At 48.5% G+C, this 15,127-nt stretch overlaps 1 protein-coding gene across 1 annotated transcript; it reads left to right on the forward strand.

The window, feature by feature from the left end:
* The first annotated feature begins 37 nt into the window (after window positions 1-37).
* On the forward strand, window positions 38-6,972 carry LOC118516844. Its single transcript, XM_036062696.1, has one exon. The coding sequence runs from the start codon at window positions 1,478-1,480 to the stop codon at window positions 6,656-6,658; it is 5,181 nt and encodes a 1,726-aa protein (XP_035918589.1). The 5' UTR covers window positions 38-1,477; the 3' UTR covers window positions 6,659-6,972.
* The last annotated feature ends 8,155 nt before the right edge of the window (window positions 6,973-15,127 follow it).

Here is a 15,127-nt window from a genome sequence, read left to right on the forward strand (position 1 = left end):
GATTTATTTATTTTATTTAGATTTAACGCGCCTAAAGTTAGACCGCCCGCATTACACCGGGGTTGTTTAAACACGAGTCGCGCCATCTATGGTGCGATTAGGGAACCATAAAGAACCTGAATGTAATTTACTAAACATCGCTAGTACAGCACGGCTGCTTCGAGCGACTATGTGAAAATAAAATGCGATTCGGGGAGACTGAGACAAACGGCAAAGAGCTTAGGAGTTGAAATTTATTTCGCATCCCAAGGTAGTCCAGCTAAAGAATCCTCTGAAGGTCCTTGACGGGCAACCAACATTGGACACTCTCTAGCGCTCTCCGACCCCACCTTGAGCTCGAGCTACATCTTCCTTCTCCTTCCCTTCTGGTGTTGACCTGTTCGGCATTGTCCAACGGTCTTCATCATTCCCTTCCACTCCTGGTGTGTGACCAGTTCGGCATTGTCCAACGGTTCTCACCATTCCTTTCCCCCCTTGGCACGAGGCCTGCTTGGTTTCACCATCAACTCGTGCCATTCCTTCCCCAGCAGTGGATCTGTTCGGCAGTGTCCAACGGTCGCTGCTGATTCTCTCCCGGTACCGGTCCACCACCACCAAAGGCCGTAATGTCTATCCTTTTCCTTCCCCCTCCCGGAGTAGGCCGTACCCTACATTTTGGTCCTTCGAACCGGATCAACGCGAGTGCCAGTTCGCGAATCGCCGCGTCTCAGTCCGCGATCGAGCGTTGATCACAGTAAACGCGGTGTTCAGTGTGCAGTGAGCAGCCGGTCTACACGGACCAATCGGACGGATTGGGTCCACATCGGTGAGCAGCGAGCGAGGAAAGCTCCAACGCCAGTCCTCCAGTTGCCGCCATCTTGTGAGCAGATCGGTGCTTCGTCCAGCGAGGGAGCTACAAACGCCAACCCTCCAGGCGTCACCATCGTCATCGAGAGAGCAATCGGACGGATTCGCTCTACAGCGGTGCGCAGAGAGCGAGGGAAGCTTCAACGCCAACCCTCCAGCTGCCGCCATCTTCATCCAGCACCAACTGCAAGTTGTGCGCAGATCGGTGCTCGTCGAGCGAGGGAAGCTACACACGCCAACCCTCCAGGCGTCACCATCTTCATCGAGGGAACGATCCGAGGGATCAGTTCCACAACGGTGCTCGTCCAGCGAGGGAGCTACAAACGCCAACCCTCCAGGCGTCACCATCTTCAACGACGGACCAATCGGACAGATTGGGTCCACATCGGTGCGCAGAGAGCGAGGGAAGTTACATCGCCAACCCTCCAGCTGTCGCCATCTTCATCCAGCACCACCATTGTCATCGAAGGAACTATCTGACGAATTAGTTCCACAGCGGCGCTCATCCAGCGAGGGGTTACAACCGTCAGCCCACCAGGTGGAGCCGCACTGCAAGCAGTTTCCGAATTCGTCATCGGTGTTTGTGCATCAGTGTGTATTTTCGTCATCAGTGCTAGTGCAGTGAAACGTCATGCCAGTGACACGTGCGTCGACAAAGGACATGGACACCGTGGAGTTATCTGGAGCAGAAACTGCAGTAATGCAGCAACCAGAAGTGTCCATGCAAGTGCAAGTGTTGCGCATCAAGTTGAAGGTCGTGCATAAAAGGCTGATCAACATGCAGACCGATCCAACACTTGCACAAGTGCAATCCAAAATGCTGGAAGAGCTGAAGGCTGAACAACATACACTGCTGAATCAACTCATCGAGCAGCTACCGTATGATTTGGACAAGGACATCGCTGAGGACGAAGTGTTCCAGGCCGAATATTTGGTGAAAGCGGCATCTCTTCAGAGCATGGACGTCAAGCCTCCGCCGGTGGCAGCACAACTCGTAATGCCGCAACACCGTCTCCACATCCCGATGCCTACGTTCGACGGTAGCTACGAACAGTGGCCAAAGTTCAAGGCTATGTTCCAGGACATCATGAGCCGAGCCAATGAGTCTGATGCTGTGAAACTTCATCATTTGAACAAGGCGTTGACAGGAAAGGCTGCCGGCATAATCAACGCCTCAATGATGAACAGCAACAACTTCGAGAGTGTATGGGAGATCTTAGTCCAGCGGTTCGAGAACCCCCGGTTGATCGTCGACAAACACATCGCCGGGTTGTTACACCTCAAGGCGCTACCCCGAGAGTCTGCAAAGGATCTTCGTCACCTTGCCGAGACTTGTAAGGCGCATGTTGACGGTCTCATCTTCATGGAGAAGCCCATCGACGGAACCAGCAACCTCATCATCACCCACATTCTGTCATCGTGCCTAGATGCGGAAACTCGGAAGTTGTGGGAACGCTCGTTAAAGCATGGAGAGTTTCCTGAGCTGTACAAAACTCTTGAGTTCATCACTCGGCAGACGGAAGTGTTGGAAAGCTGTGCAACGAAGGAGCCTCAACAACGACAACCGTCGGGAAAACCAGCGAGCACCAAGGCATTTGTGTCATCGACTCCGAACCCTCCGCAGCTCTGTTGCGCTTTGTGTAAGCAGCAACATCCATTACACAAGTGCCCCACGTTTTTAATACTGACGACTACGGATAAGATCGAGAAGCTGAAAACATTGAACCGCTGCTTCAACTGTTTTGGTACCGGACATGCAGTTTCTAAATGTCCCTCACCATGGTCGTGTCGTCACTGCAAGGGCAGGCATCACACGTTGATTCATGTGGAGAACTCACGTGTAACACCTGGTCCATCACCTGTTACTGGAAGACAATCTACAACCGCTACGACAACATTAACCACAGTTGTGTCATCCACTGTGTTGCTTTCGACGGCAATGCTCAACATCACCGACAGCGCAGGAGTCACCCATCCGGCACGTGTTCTTCTGGACAGCGGAGCACAATCCAGCTTCATCACTGGCAGGCTAGCCCAATTCCTATGTTTACCACGCAAATTGGTAAACATTCCCTTGTCAGGGATTGGTGGCAGCGCAGGATCGAACGTGCGACACACCGTGACTACTACCATTCATTCCCGATGCTCCAGTTACAATGCAACGGTGGAAATGTTAGTGCTTCCCAAACTGACGGTGGAAATGCCACGACAGTACATCAACATCAGCCACTGGAGTATTCCTGAAGCATGTGTTCTGGCTGACCCGTCGTTCAACAACCCAGCGCCTATCGACCTGATACTGGGAGCATCACTCTTCTACGAGATCCTGAGGACCGGACGGCTATCGTTGGGTGACAACATGCCAACGCTCCAAGAAACCGAATTTGGTTGGGTTGTCAGCGGAAACACCATCATCGAGGAACCATTGTCATCTTCAATGTGTGCAGTCGTCACGCACACCAACGAGCTGGACTCTTTGATGAAGAGATTCTTCGAACTAGAAGAGGTGAGCGGCACACCAAGCTGGAGCAACGAAGAACGTGCGTGTGAGGAGCATTATACAGCGACAACTACCACAGACATCAACGGTCGATACGTGGTTCGACTTCCCCGGAAAGCCGAAATGATCGGCAAACTTGGGGACTCAAAGACCAGCGCACTAAGAAGGTTCTTAGCAATAGAACGACGACTTCAAAGAGAACCGGAAACTCAACAAGCCTATGTTGATTTCATGAACGAGTACCTTCGCTTAGGTCATATGAGCAAGGTGGCAGCTACATCGATGGACGCTGAGACGTTCTATCTACCTCATCATCCGGTCTTCAAAGCCGATAGCACCACTACCAAGTGCCGTGTCGTCTTTGACGCATCGAGCAAATCATCAACGGGAGTATCATTGAATGATACGTTAATGGTCGGGCCGACCATTCAACAGGATGCTACCTCCATTTTGATGCGGTTCCGTACAAGGGCTGTTGCCCTCACAGCAGACGTGGCTAAAATGTACCGGCAGGTTTTGGTACATCCCACCGATCGATCCCTGCAACGCATCCTGTGGCGGAATTCACCAAACGAGCCCATCGAGGAGTATGAGCTCAACACCGTGACGTATGGGACAGCATCTGCACCGTTCCTGGCAGTACGATCATTACAACAAACGGTAGAAGATCATGGGAAGGAATATCCGGCTGCAGCTACGCGATCCTGTGACTTCTACGTGGATGATTTCGTGTCTGGAAGTGATTCGCCGGCAGAGGCTGAATCCCTACAAGTACAAACGGCAGAATTGTACGCGAAGACGGGGTTCGAGCTACGAAAATGGGCTTCCAACAAGCCATCCGTGCTACAGCATGTGGACCAACAGCAGTTAGCAGCCACTCCATCTGCTGAATCGGGAGCCGAAGGAGTTCTGGCAACTCTTGGTTTAGTTTGGGACTCATCTTCCGACAACATGAGTTTCAACATCAACGCGCCCTACGTTATTGGGCCAATAACGAAGCGGAAGGTCCTTTCTTGCATCGCCAGGATCTACGATCCTTTGGGAATTGTTGACCCAGTGAAAGCCATGGCGAAGCAATTCCTCCAACGTATCTGGACTCTTCAGACGGACCAGCAACATCCCTGGGGATGGGACGACGAACTACCGCATCACCTTCAAGGACAATGGATCAACTTCCACAACCAATTGATCCATCTACAGGAGCTACACATTCCTCGTGTAGCAATTGGACCTGACAGCATCTCTAGCCAATTCCATTTCTTTTGCGACGCGTCAGAAAAGGGATATGGAGCATGCTGTTACATCAGGAGCTGCAACGAACAGGGAGTCGTCACGATTCAACTGTTCGCCTCGAAGACGAAAGTGACACCAATAAGCAGCAAGCACTCCATCGCCCGACTGGAATTGTGCGCAGCACAATTAGCCAGCTTGCTTTACAATCGTGTGAAGTCAGCTGTCGAGTTGCAATCTCCAGCTACATTTTGGACGGATTCAACCACCGTGGTGCATTGGCTACGAGGATCACCAAGCTGCTGGAAGCCGTTCGTCGCCAATCGTGTCTCGCAAGTGCAACAGCTTACAACTGGTTGTGCTTGGCGACACATTGCTGGAATAGACAACCCAGCGGACCTTGCATCACGCGGCTGCCTGAGTAAGGAGCTCCTCAACAATCCGTTATGGTGGCAGGGCCCACCATGGCTAAATCAACCGGAAGAGCAATGGCCGGAATCATCGATATCGTCATTTGACGACGACGCTGCCGCAGAAAGACGCGCCTCTACAGTGGCCTGTGCAGTTGTCGAGAAACCGCACCATCGCGTCTTCACGTTATACTCATCGTTCTCGAAGCTCAGAAGAATGATGGCGTATTGGGTTCAATACTTCAACCGTTGTTCAAAACGTCGATCGTATACTGGCCCTGGTATCACGACAGCAGACCTGAAGGAAGCAGAGGAAGTAATGTGCCGATTAGCGCAGAGGGATTATTTCACACAAGAAATAAGAGCACTACAACGGAAGGAATCAATTTCTTCGTCATCGAAGCTGAAGTGGCTGCATCCGCAGCTGGGAGCAGACGGCATCATTCGTGTTGGTGGCAGGCTTAGCAACGCATTGCTATCAGAGGACACCAAACATCCTATCGTGGTTCCCAACGGACATCCGTTAGCCCATCTGCTGATGGATCATTTCCACAAGACGCTGCTACATGCGGGACCACAGCTGATGCTGAGTACGAGCCGACAACGATATTGGATCTTGGGCGGCAGAAACCACGCGAGAAGGACTTATCATCAGTGCCTCACCTGTTTCCGTGCCCGTCCTATCTCATCAGAGACACTAATGGCAGATCTCCCTTCGACGAGAGTGACTTCCAACCGACCTTTTTCAATCACGGGGATTGATTACTGCGGTCCAGTTTTTGTGAAAGGCGCATACCGGCGAGCAGTTGCTACAAAGGCATATGTAGCCATCTTCGTGTGTTTCGCCACTCGTGCAATTCACATCGAACTTGTTTCCAACTTGACGACGGAAGCATTCATCTCAGCGTTACGTCGATTCGTGGCACGCCGTGGACTTCCAGCAGAGTTGCATTCAGATAATGCAACAAACTTCAAGGGAGCAAGCAACCAGCTAAATGAAGTCTACAAGCTGTTGCATTCATCACATCATCAAAGGAGCATCCGGACATGGACCTTGGACAGGAGGATTACGTGGCACTTCATTCCACCGCGAGCTCCCCATTTCGGTGGGCTTTGGGAGGCGGCTGTGCGCTCGATGAAACACCACCTAGTACGAGTTGTAGGCAAAACGTCTCTCTCCTTCGAAGACATGGCGACGCTGCTGACCGAAATTGAGTCATGCCTCAATTCTCGGCCATTAACACCGCTGACCGATGACCCCACTGACGTGACGGCCCTTACACCCGGACATTTCCTGGTTGGATCGCACCTCCAACATGTTCCAGATGCCGAGACAGCGGGCGTTCCTGAAAATCGGTTGACACATTGGCGACATGTTCAACAACTAATGCGTCACTTCTGGAACCGATGGCATAAGGAGTACTTACAGCAACTCCAACCGCGTTCGAAATGGTATAAGGATGATGAAAGGGCTATCGTTCCAGGTACGTTAGTGATCATCAAGGAAGATAATGTACCACCACTTTCTTGGCTGTTAGCACGAGTAGTTGAGGTCCATCCTGGAAAGGATGGAAAGGCTAGGGTATTTACACTGCAAACCAGTACCAAGACTAAGGTAGTTAGGCCTCGCGTAAAGCTATGCGTTATACCCACGGCAGTAGGAAATTATTGAAATTTCTCAATTTCAAGGTGGCAGGATGTTCGAGATTTAACGCGCCTAAAGTTAGACCGCCCGCATTACACCGGGGTTGTTTAAACACGAGTCGCGCCATCTATGGTGCGATTAGGGAACCATAAAGAACCTGAATGTAATTTACTAAACATCGCTAGTACAGCACGGCTGCTTCGAGCGACTATGTGAAAATAAAATGCGATTCGGGGAGACTGAGACAAACGGCAAAGAGCTTAGGAGTTGAAATTTATTTCGCATCCCAAGGTAGTCCAGCTAAAGAATCCTCTGAAGGTCCTTGACGGGCAACCAACATTGGACACTCTCTAGCGCTCTCCGACCCCACCTTGAGCTCGAGCTACATCTTCCTTCTCCTTCCCTTCTGGTGTTGACCTGTTCGGCATTGTCCAACGGTCTTCATCATTCCCTTCCACTCCTGGTGTGTGACCAGTTCGGCATTGTCCAACGGTTCTCACCATTCCTTTCCCCCCTTGGCACGAGGCCTGCTTGGTTTCACCATCAACTCGTGCCATTCCTTCCCCAGCAGTGGATCTGTTCGGCAGTGTCCAACGGTCGCTGCTGATTCTCTCCCGGTACCGGTCCACCACCACCAAAGGCCGTAATGTCTATCCTTTTCCTTCCCCCTCCCGGAGTAGGCCGTACCCTACAGATACAAATTTCGAAGAAACGAAAGTATCATTCAAGCCTTCATTTGAATCTGAAATAAGGTATGGCTCAAGCTGGAGGAAGGCTTATTAAAACCAACGTTACAATTGTAGGGAATATTCTATTTATTGTTGGCACTTTACGAAAATACTTTTATAGAAATTATAACTTAAGATCAACTTTAAAAGCGTATGTTTCAAGGTGTATTAAACACACCCAATGCCAAACCAATCGCGTCTCAAGCTAGCCAAATACACCCGATGAAAGGCACCGTATGTAGGATAATTGAATCCAAACGCTAATATCGCCTCCTCAACCAACCCGCACAGTGCAAACATCACATAACACTCTGTCATACACTCCGCCCACACCGACCGGTTGGCTCATTTGGTTTGTGAGGCAAGCCACAAATCTTCCGACAATCCACCGCCAAAAGCTGCTGTCTTTAAATTGTCATTTATTTTACTTTCTGCCCTTACCGTACCGTCGCCGGTCGCCATACGCTCCTCAACGTTCATCCCTGACACGTCGCCAGCAGTGACATTCGTTCCTTCTTTGAACAGGGAAGCCACACACACCAGGAAATGGCTAATGGGCGGTAAATTTATTTTAATTTAATTTTATTACGGCCCCTTTTCATGTTTTCCGTGGCTCCCGTTGGTTTCGGCTCGTGCCCGCTGCCATCGTTTGCTGGATGCTCGTTGGTCGCTGGTGCCAAAAAGCAGGCCGATCTTCGCCAACCTACTTACCTGCCAGGGTACCCGATTTCGATTCGAGCCTTCCCTTCCCCGTCAACTTCCACTCCGCGCTCCCGGTGGGCCACTGTCCATTTGTTGGCGGCAAGCCGCGGTTCGAGCAGCTGTCCTTTCCGGAATGGTAAACTTCTCAATGCACGTAGAACAATAAATTTCTCCCTGCACTTCCCGTGGACTGCCACGCTTTTTCCGGCTGGCATCGAGCGCGCAGTTGAAGGTCGTAGAGTGGGAGCGAGAGTTCAGGGGGAAGAATTTTCTCACCGCGTATGTGAACGATTCGGTGGTTTTTCCAGCGGCCGAGGCGGGTTTCCTTAACGCTTTCGGACGATTTTTCGGTTGCTCGGTGGCCCGGCCCGTTCTCTCTGACGGTTTGGAAATTGTGGCCGTATTGTGTGAATGGGAAAGTAACGAGCGTGACATAATTATTTATTTCGGCTTTTCGATTCGACTGCTTTCGTTGGAAAAGTTTATCCGATCAAATCTGGACATTAAACAGTAGAAATAATTATGTGGGCAGAAGGTTACTTATGAGGAAGTTTTCTAGGAAAAGACACTACACTGAGGTAACACTGCCCTAAGGCTTTATCGAAAGCAGTAAGGCGAAGATTTACTTCACTGTAATAAAACTATTTGACATCAAATCAAACATTTGAACATCGTTATTCTCAGAGATTGACGAACCAACTTTTTTATATCATATTCATAATGCTACGGTACAAACGAGCAGAACGACTGCGAAGACTACCAGGACCCCGGTACCCTAAGTTGCCCTTTTCTTGGAAGCTTCCGCAAATATCGCTCACCCAAACGCACCATATCGTGTAACGTGGAAGAAGATAATTAATTAAATCATGTTTAATTAATTCGTCTCCAATCTATTTGTTCTTCCCTTTGCAAAAACCTTCCATTCTGTGGCACGGTAGTAGTTGTGACGGTTCCGAAACGCTTCGGTGTTCACGAATTTCCAACGATCGCACTGTGGGAGAGAGTGAATGCGATGGGGAAGGGTAGAAGAAAAAAAACGATATCCTTTGCTCGTTTACATTGGCAAAGCGAACCGTGCCCGACTAATAAACTGACAACTTGCAAACTCTCGCTCACCCAACGACTTGAACCGTGCCGCCGGCCATAAGAAGATTCGCCTCTCGTTGATGTCATTATTAATGAGCGACCGCGCGAGGGCGCACGTAAACTTTTGAAAGAAAAAATAAACCAGGACCACCCTCTACCAGTCGTAACCGACACCGGACACGAACATTTCTACTACTAGCTGGAGGACAATCGAGAATGGCCGTGGAGATCGATAGCAGCTCCGTTTCTCAGTATTATTGACTATTTTTAAAGGATTGCTTAATTAATGAAACATCAAGACGGGTTCGTATGGTGAAGGGGTTGGTACTAAACAAGGAGACAGCCAGAAATACCACACCGATGATGTTTCCGAATGTCTGGGGAACGCTACAGCGATGCGATGGCGGTGGTAAAATAAATATTGAAACAAATCGGATCAAAGACGCTGAAACGAGGCGAAAATCGGAATTGTAGAATGTTTATTATTTGTGATACACTGTTTGAGGGCAAGATCTTTCGGAGAGAGAGCATAGTAAGGGTGTACCCTTTAACTGGAGTCACCTACATCGAAGTTAAAATAGATGATAAAACAAATACTCACAGAGCCAGCCAGGCGATGCGACGAAGCGACAAACGATTACGCCTGTGAGTATGCAATTCGTCAAACATACTACTTAGGGATGTTTTATTCAGCAATAAGGGTAATTATAATTATATGTTTCCATTTTATGTCTCAAGTAATATCTCAACGGATAATACGGTTCATCATCAAACTATTGCCTCAAATGATAAAGTTCATTGTTTGTCGCTTGACGGGCCCATCTTCCTTAAAATAATTTCGAATTTCTCGCTCAAACTCCCTTTCAGTCGATTTTGATTTTAATAAGCTCTTATAACTGATTGAAAATGGAAACCACCATCGATGTTTTTGAATGAATCCTCAATCAAAGTTTCGATGGCTAATCCGACATCCGAGAGCTGCATCGATCTTCTTACTGCCGATATGGGTCATACAAACCGTGCAGCTAAGATACCGAAGGAGTCCATCACCCACTATGTACAGCTCCGCCGCTTTCATCTTAAAACTATACAACGAAAACACTTAAACTACCGGACCTTAAACACGGACGGCGTCGGATTAGTTTGATGAATGGTTTATTCCCATTACCCGCTTCCTAGCGTGCAGAGATCTCTCGCAAAACCGTCCTTTCCTTCACCTCTGGGTTAGAACGCACCGAGCAAAGGGTATTCTTTGCCGTGCGAAGCGAACAAAAAACCGAAGACGAAATTCTGCTAAAATCACTCCATTTCGCTAAGCCCCGCACGAATGCTCCAGCTTCGGTGATAACAAAAAACACAGCGCGGACCACGGTGTGGAGTCCGACCGGTCAGCGCACTGGTAAGTGATCCTCCTGGGCAAAAGACACTCTAAAACCTCGATCCATCTCTTCGCAGCCCGACGCCCATCAAGGATTCGAAACATTGTACGCAAAGAACGACCGATTGCTGCCTGTTTGCCGGCGACCGCAAACCGGAGAATGCGCTGGCAGGCAACTACTCTCAGCTTCGTCTAATAACCGGTGATGGATTATGGATAATCTTGCTCCGGCATCGGGCTCACGTTTTCTATTTTCCTCCCGAAAAACCCGATAAGCACATACGCCGTACACGTCGCAGTCGTCATCGGGTTCTGCCCGCGTCAGCCGATGACGCTTCGGAGCTGTAGTTGAAACAATCGATCGAAAGGAATGCCAAAAGCGAACCACCCAAAGCGGATCTTGTGCCTCGCCGGGAAAAGGGGAGGCCAGAGCATGCAGCGCTCTGGCAAATAGCAAACTGGAAAGATTTTTCACCCCACCCCAAAACAGGCACACGACTGTTTTGGCAGTACGTGAACCGCAGAAAAACACTCGGACGAAGCATCGGGACGAAGGAACACACGCCGCAATGAATGCTCCACGAAAGAAGATAAATGGATGCGCTGGTAGGACGCGCTTCAGTAGATAAAGAGATAGATTACAAGTCACTTGGTACCTGGTGCAAAATCCGCCGAACCGGCCCCGGACATTTTTCCTCGTTTGCAATATGGTTTTCCATGTAGGTGTGCATGTTTTTCCTCCTGTTTTTGTTGCTCTTCTATCCTTTACCAAACTGTTCCGGGTTTTCTAAACTGCTCAAGGCCATTTTTCACGAGCCTCCAAACGTGGTCTTCTGTAGTTGAGCGATCCTTTTTTGCCGGTACGTTATCGATCGTTCTGAGTCTTCGACCGAGAAGAAATACCGTAAGTGTACCATAATGTTCACGGTCGCACCTTACTGCGGTCTACTTTTTTTTCCATATTTTAACCATTTGCCTCTAATGCAGCTTCTTTGACATAGCTTCTGGATAACGATTGTGGTTAAGACTGAGCCGGAAGCGAAAGGGGAAAAAACACAGACACACACACTGTGATACCGATTTCCCCGGAAGGCTCTCAGGCGAAATTCAATTACCAACCGCAAGTAGGATCGAAAGAGGAACCATCCGTGCACCGTGACATGGTCTAAATAACAAGTGGTCTCTGCCAAGGGTTTACCCCAGCTAGCGACCCGAATCGGTAGCGACGATTCGCCTTAAGTAAGGCGTGGATGTGGTGGGATCGTCATACCGAAGCACGGTAGCTTGACCAGCAGCAAACCACAATATCGTTCGGGAGTGAAAGTTCAGGCCCCCGGAACACAAGCCCCCTTCCCTCCAAGCCTGCTCAGCATCCTGAGCAGGGTGGTATCAATTTCAATCATTACGCTCGACCGACGGTTCGATCTCGCCGTTCCTCGCGCACCGACCACCGTACAGTGTGACATATGCAGCCGGACCCCGGCCAGGAGATATTCAACCGATGCTTTTCGGGACTGAAGCAGCGGACGAAAATTTGATTCCAATTTTCGATCGCTCCACTGCACCACCGCCGCCATGAAGAACAACTGGTGGACGGTCGAAATACCGCATTGGTAAACATTTTGGAAGCTTAATTAAATTAGGAAAACGTGTAAACGAGCGCCGCCGGACCGGTGGTTTCAGTGCTCTCTTTTGTAAATTTGCATTCGTAACGGGGTAAATATTCGAGTCAGTCATCTTCCCCGAAACCTGGTTAATTTCGGGCTGGGTATCGATTGGAAGGAAAACATAATTAATGGTGAAAAATGTCAACCGACCAGCGGGACACGGGTTTAGGTCGATGTGACGAGCTAGTTGTTTTTAGTTTGATATTTTATGCGAAAAGGTTGAAATAGTCAGAAAAGGATTATTTTCTTCTGGAAATGCTTTCCTATCTTATAGGATTATTTTAAATTTTTGAATTAATTATTAACATCTTATGCTTTTCGGATGGGTTTCCCAATTTGAAATTCAAGAAGAGCTTTAATTAGTCGATACATGTATCTTTTCCAGATCCTATTTATTGGGAATCGACGTGTTCAGAATAAGCCTTTTCGCTGTACGTTGAATAATTACGGCATGAAAATTTCTCAGAACCTTAACCTCAACCTGTTTCACGAGTTACTTTCTTACAAATAGTTACTCGTTTCGCCCCTTTCGCCACCATGACACATTCTAACAAACCGACGACGATGTTTATGACGGGGACATAGTTTTTACTTCCTCCATGTACCATGTAGAGACAAATTGGTGCAGCAAACTATCGCTTTACCCTCGTACGGTTGCTTCCTTTTGTGCAATGTTGGGCCTCTCTTTTTTCCCCCATCGACAAACTGGCCCAGCTCGGTGACGTTGCGCTCAACAATAACGTGGTTTTCCCACCGGGACTTTGGGAAGATTCTGAGCCCCGTCCCGGTCGGCGTCAGTCTCACCAGCCTACACAGAAACACCCGGGAAGGCTTAAAAACTGAAGCGAACGGGAGTGCGAGAGAGTGAAAGAGCATAAAAATTAATTAAGTGTGTAATACCCCGAAAGCCACAATTGCATGTTAGCATTTGCATGAATATTTATAAAATTTAATTTTTGATTGGCACCGTACACTCGAACCCCCCGCTGTACGCCCGTGCGTTTTCATGTGTTGTTGTTGTGTGTGTGCATATTAAAGGTTGTCACTCGCACTTGAACAGTCCAGGCCGGGCCCCGGGGGGCTGGGATCGGAACGAGCAACGGAACAACTATCTCGTTTTGCAGACAAGCAACCCAACATAACTGCCCGAGAGATTTTATAATCGATTCTCGCTACGTGCTCGACGCGTTCGTGCACCGTGCGCCCACTTCTTCATCGACCCGGGATGGCGATGGCACCCGGGTTTATTTCCCCCATCGGGATGGGAGATTTTTGTATGTGTGTGTGTGTATGTGTGTCTCCTTCTTTTTCCAATTTTCCTTTCATTCGTCGTTGTCGCGCGAATGGATGCAGCATTGCCAACGGTCTGCGGCGTGTCTCTCTGTGGCCGACAGTCCAGCATGTGCGTGTATCTCGGGTTATAGAGGGCTCCCTTCAGTGGCGCTGCAAAGGAAACATGTAAACCAGGTCCTGGAGCGATCCAAAGTGAAGCGAACAAAAACAACAGAAAAAGCTACTTACTTGGCAAATGAAAAACACTGAGAGGACGAAATAGTACTAATTGAAGTGAACTACCCAACTTGCACTCTCATCATCGTTGGGTCCGCACACACACATAAAGGCTAGCTGATAGGATAGGGAATAGGTGTTAAAGGCAACTGGGCTCCAGGCTCCGGGATGATGGGAAATGGACTCACTGTGAAAATAACATTGAGCGCTACAATCAAGCGACTTGATTAGTCATTTGGTCGGAATGGACTGGGCGGTGCACGGGAGCACCAATCCGTGCTTTAGAACATGAAACAAGCGACCGAGAAAACGGTATAGTGTCGCATCAGTGTGGTTGTCGTTCGCTTCGTTCAAATGCTCAGGATCTGGAGCATTTAAGTGGAAAGTGGATTTATAACGCTCCATCGCGACATTCGTTACGAACAGAATGGTGAAGATCTACTCGCTCGTGGAGTTGATGATAAGAGCTGGGCAATGGGTAAGCTTGATTAGTTTGATCATGCGCATAAAGCGCTTATTCGATGGTAAAATAATTTTATAATTCAATGTTTTTTTTAATTTATTAGAACAAAAAATAAAAATGAAAGCTACTTTACACAAAAGGCTCTCTCTCAACAAAGCATAATCTAAGCCTAACAACCTGTATGGAAACCATTTGTCAGCCGCTAAAAACATCCGGGAGGAAATCGATAATTAAGAACGTTAATTATGCTCCATTAACGCAATCATTACATCGAAATACGCAGCTTCTTCCGTGGTGCTCACCGGAACCTATCCAGCTGGTGGCAAGGCCCGTACATCAAGCCGGCTTTTTGCAATTAAATGGCGCTGGCAATAGGTTGGTGGCAGTAACCGTAGATTACGAAGCCTTTCGGTGTGTATCGAGCGAGCGAAATTAAACGACCTAATGGTGTGAAACGAAACACGGTGCCACGGTGTCCACGGACAAAATCTATGGTTTTCATTTACTGGAAGCATAATTTCAAACCCGCCTGGTGATAGTTGCTGTGTAGTGCTGAACTGAAATGGAAGTCCTGAATGGATTTGGCATAAAAATAAACTAGCTAAGAGACAAGCTGATTAGAAAAAATAATAAAATTCAACCTTTTTGGTTAGAATATAGGAAAAGGTTGTCTGGTAAATTCATCACGTATCTAGTCCAAGCTTGTTTCATCCCCTGTGCAGACCGTAGGTAGTGTCAAACAGCAAGCGCCTTGTTTTCAATTCCCACTTCTACAACGGCTGCTTTATTTGCTTTTAATCCTACAAACAGGCTCATCAAACGCATCAGAACTCCCACCAAAGGTACGAAGTGTGCTTGTCAGCGTCGTATTCGTTATGAAAAGCCGCAAAAAAGCATCTTCAGCCCGAAGCTCCTCGCGATACTTGCGCAGCACATAAAAACAAACGTCCCGGAATTGTTCCC

Source organism: Anopheles stephensi, unplaced genomic scaffold (assembly GCF_013141755.1).
Source record: "Anopheles stephensi strain Indian unplaced genomic scaffold, UCI_ANSTEP_V1.0 ucontig4, whole genome shotgun sequence".
NCBI lineage: Eukaryota > Metazoa > Arthropoda > Insecta > Diptera > Culicidae > Anopheles > Anopheles stephensi.

Bases quoted from the DNA above. Each gene is read 5' to 3' on its own strand.
- LOC118516844 (XM_036062696.1), top strand. From the start codon at position 1,478: ATGCCAGTGACACGTGCGTCGACAAAGGACATGGACACCGTGGAGTTA.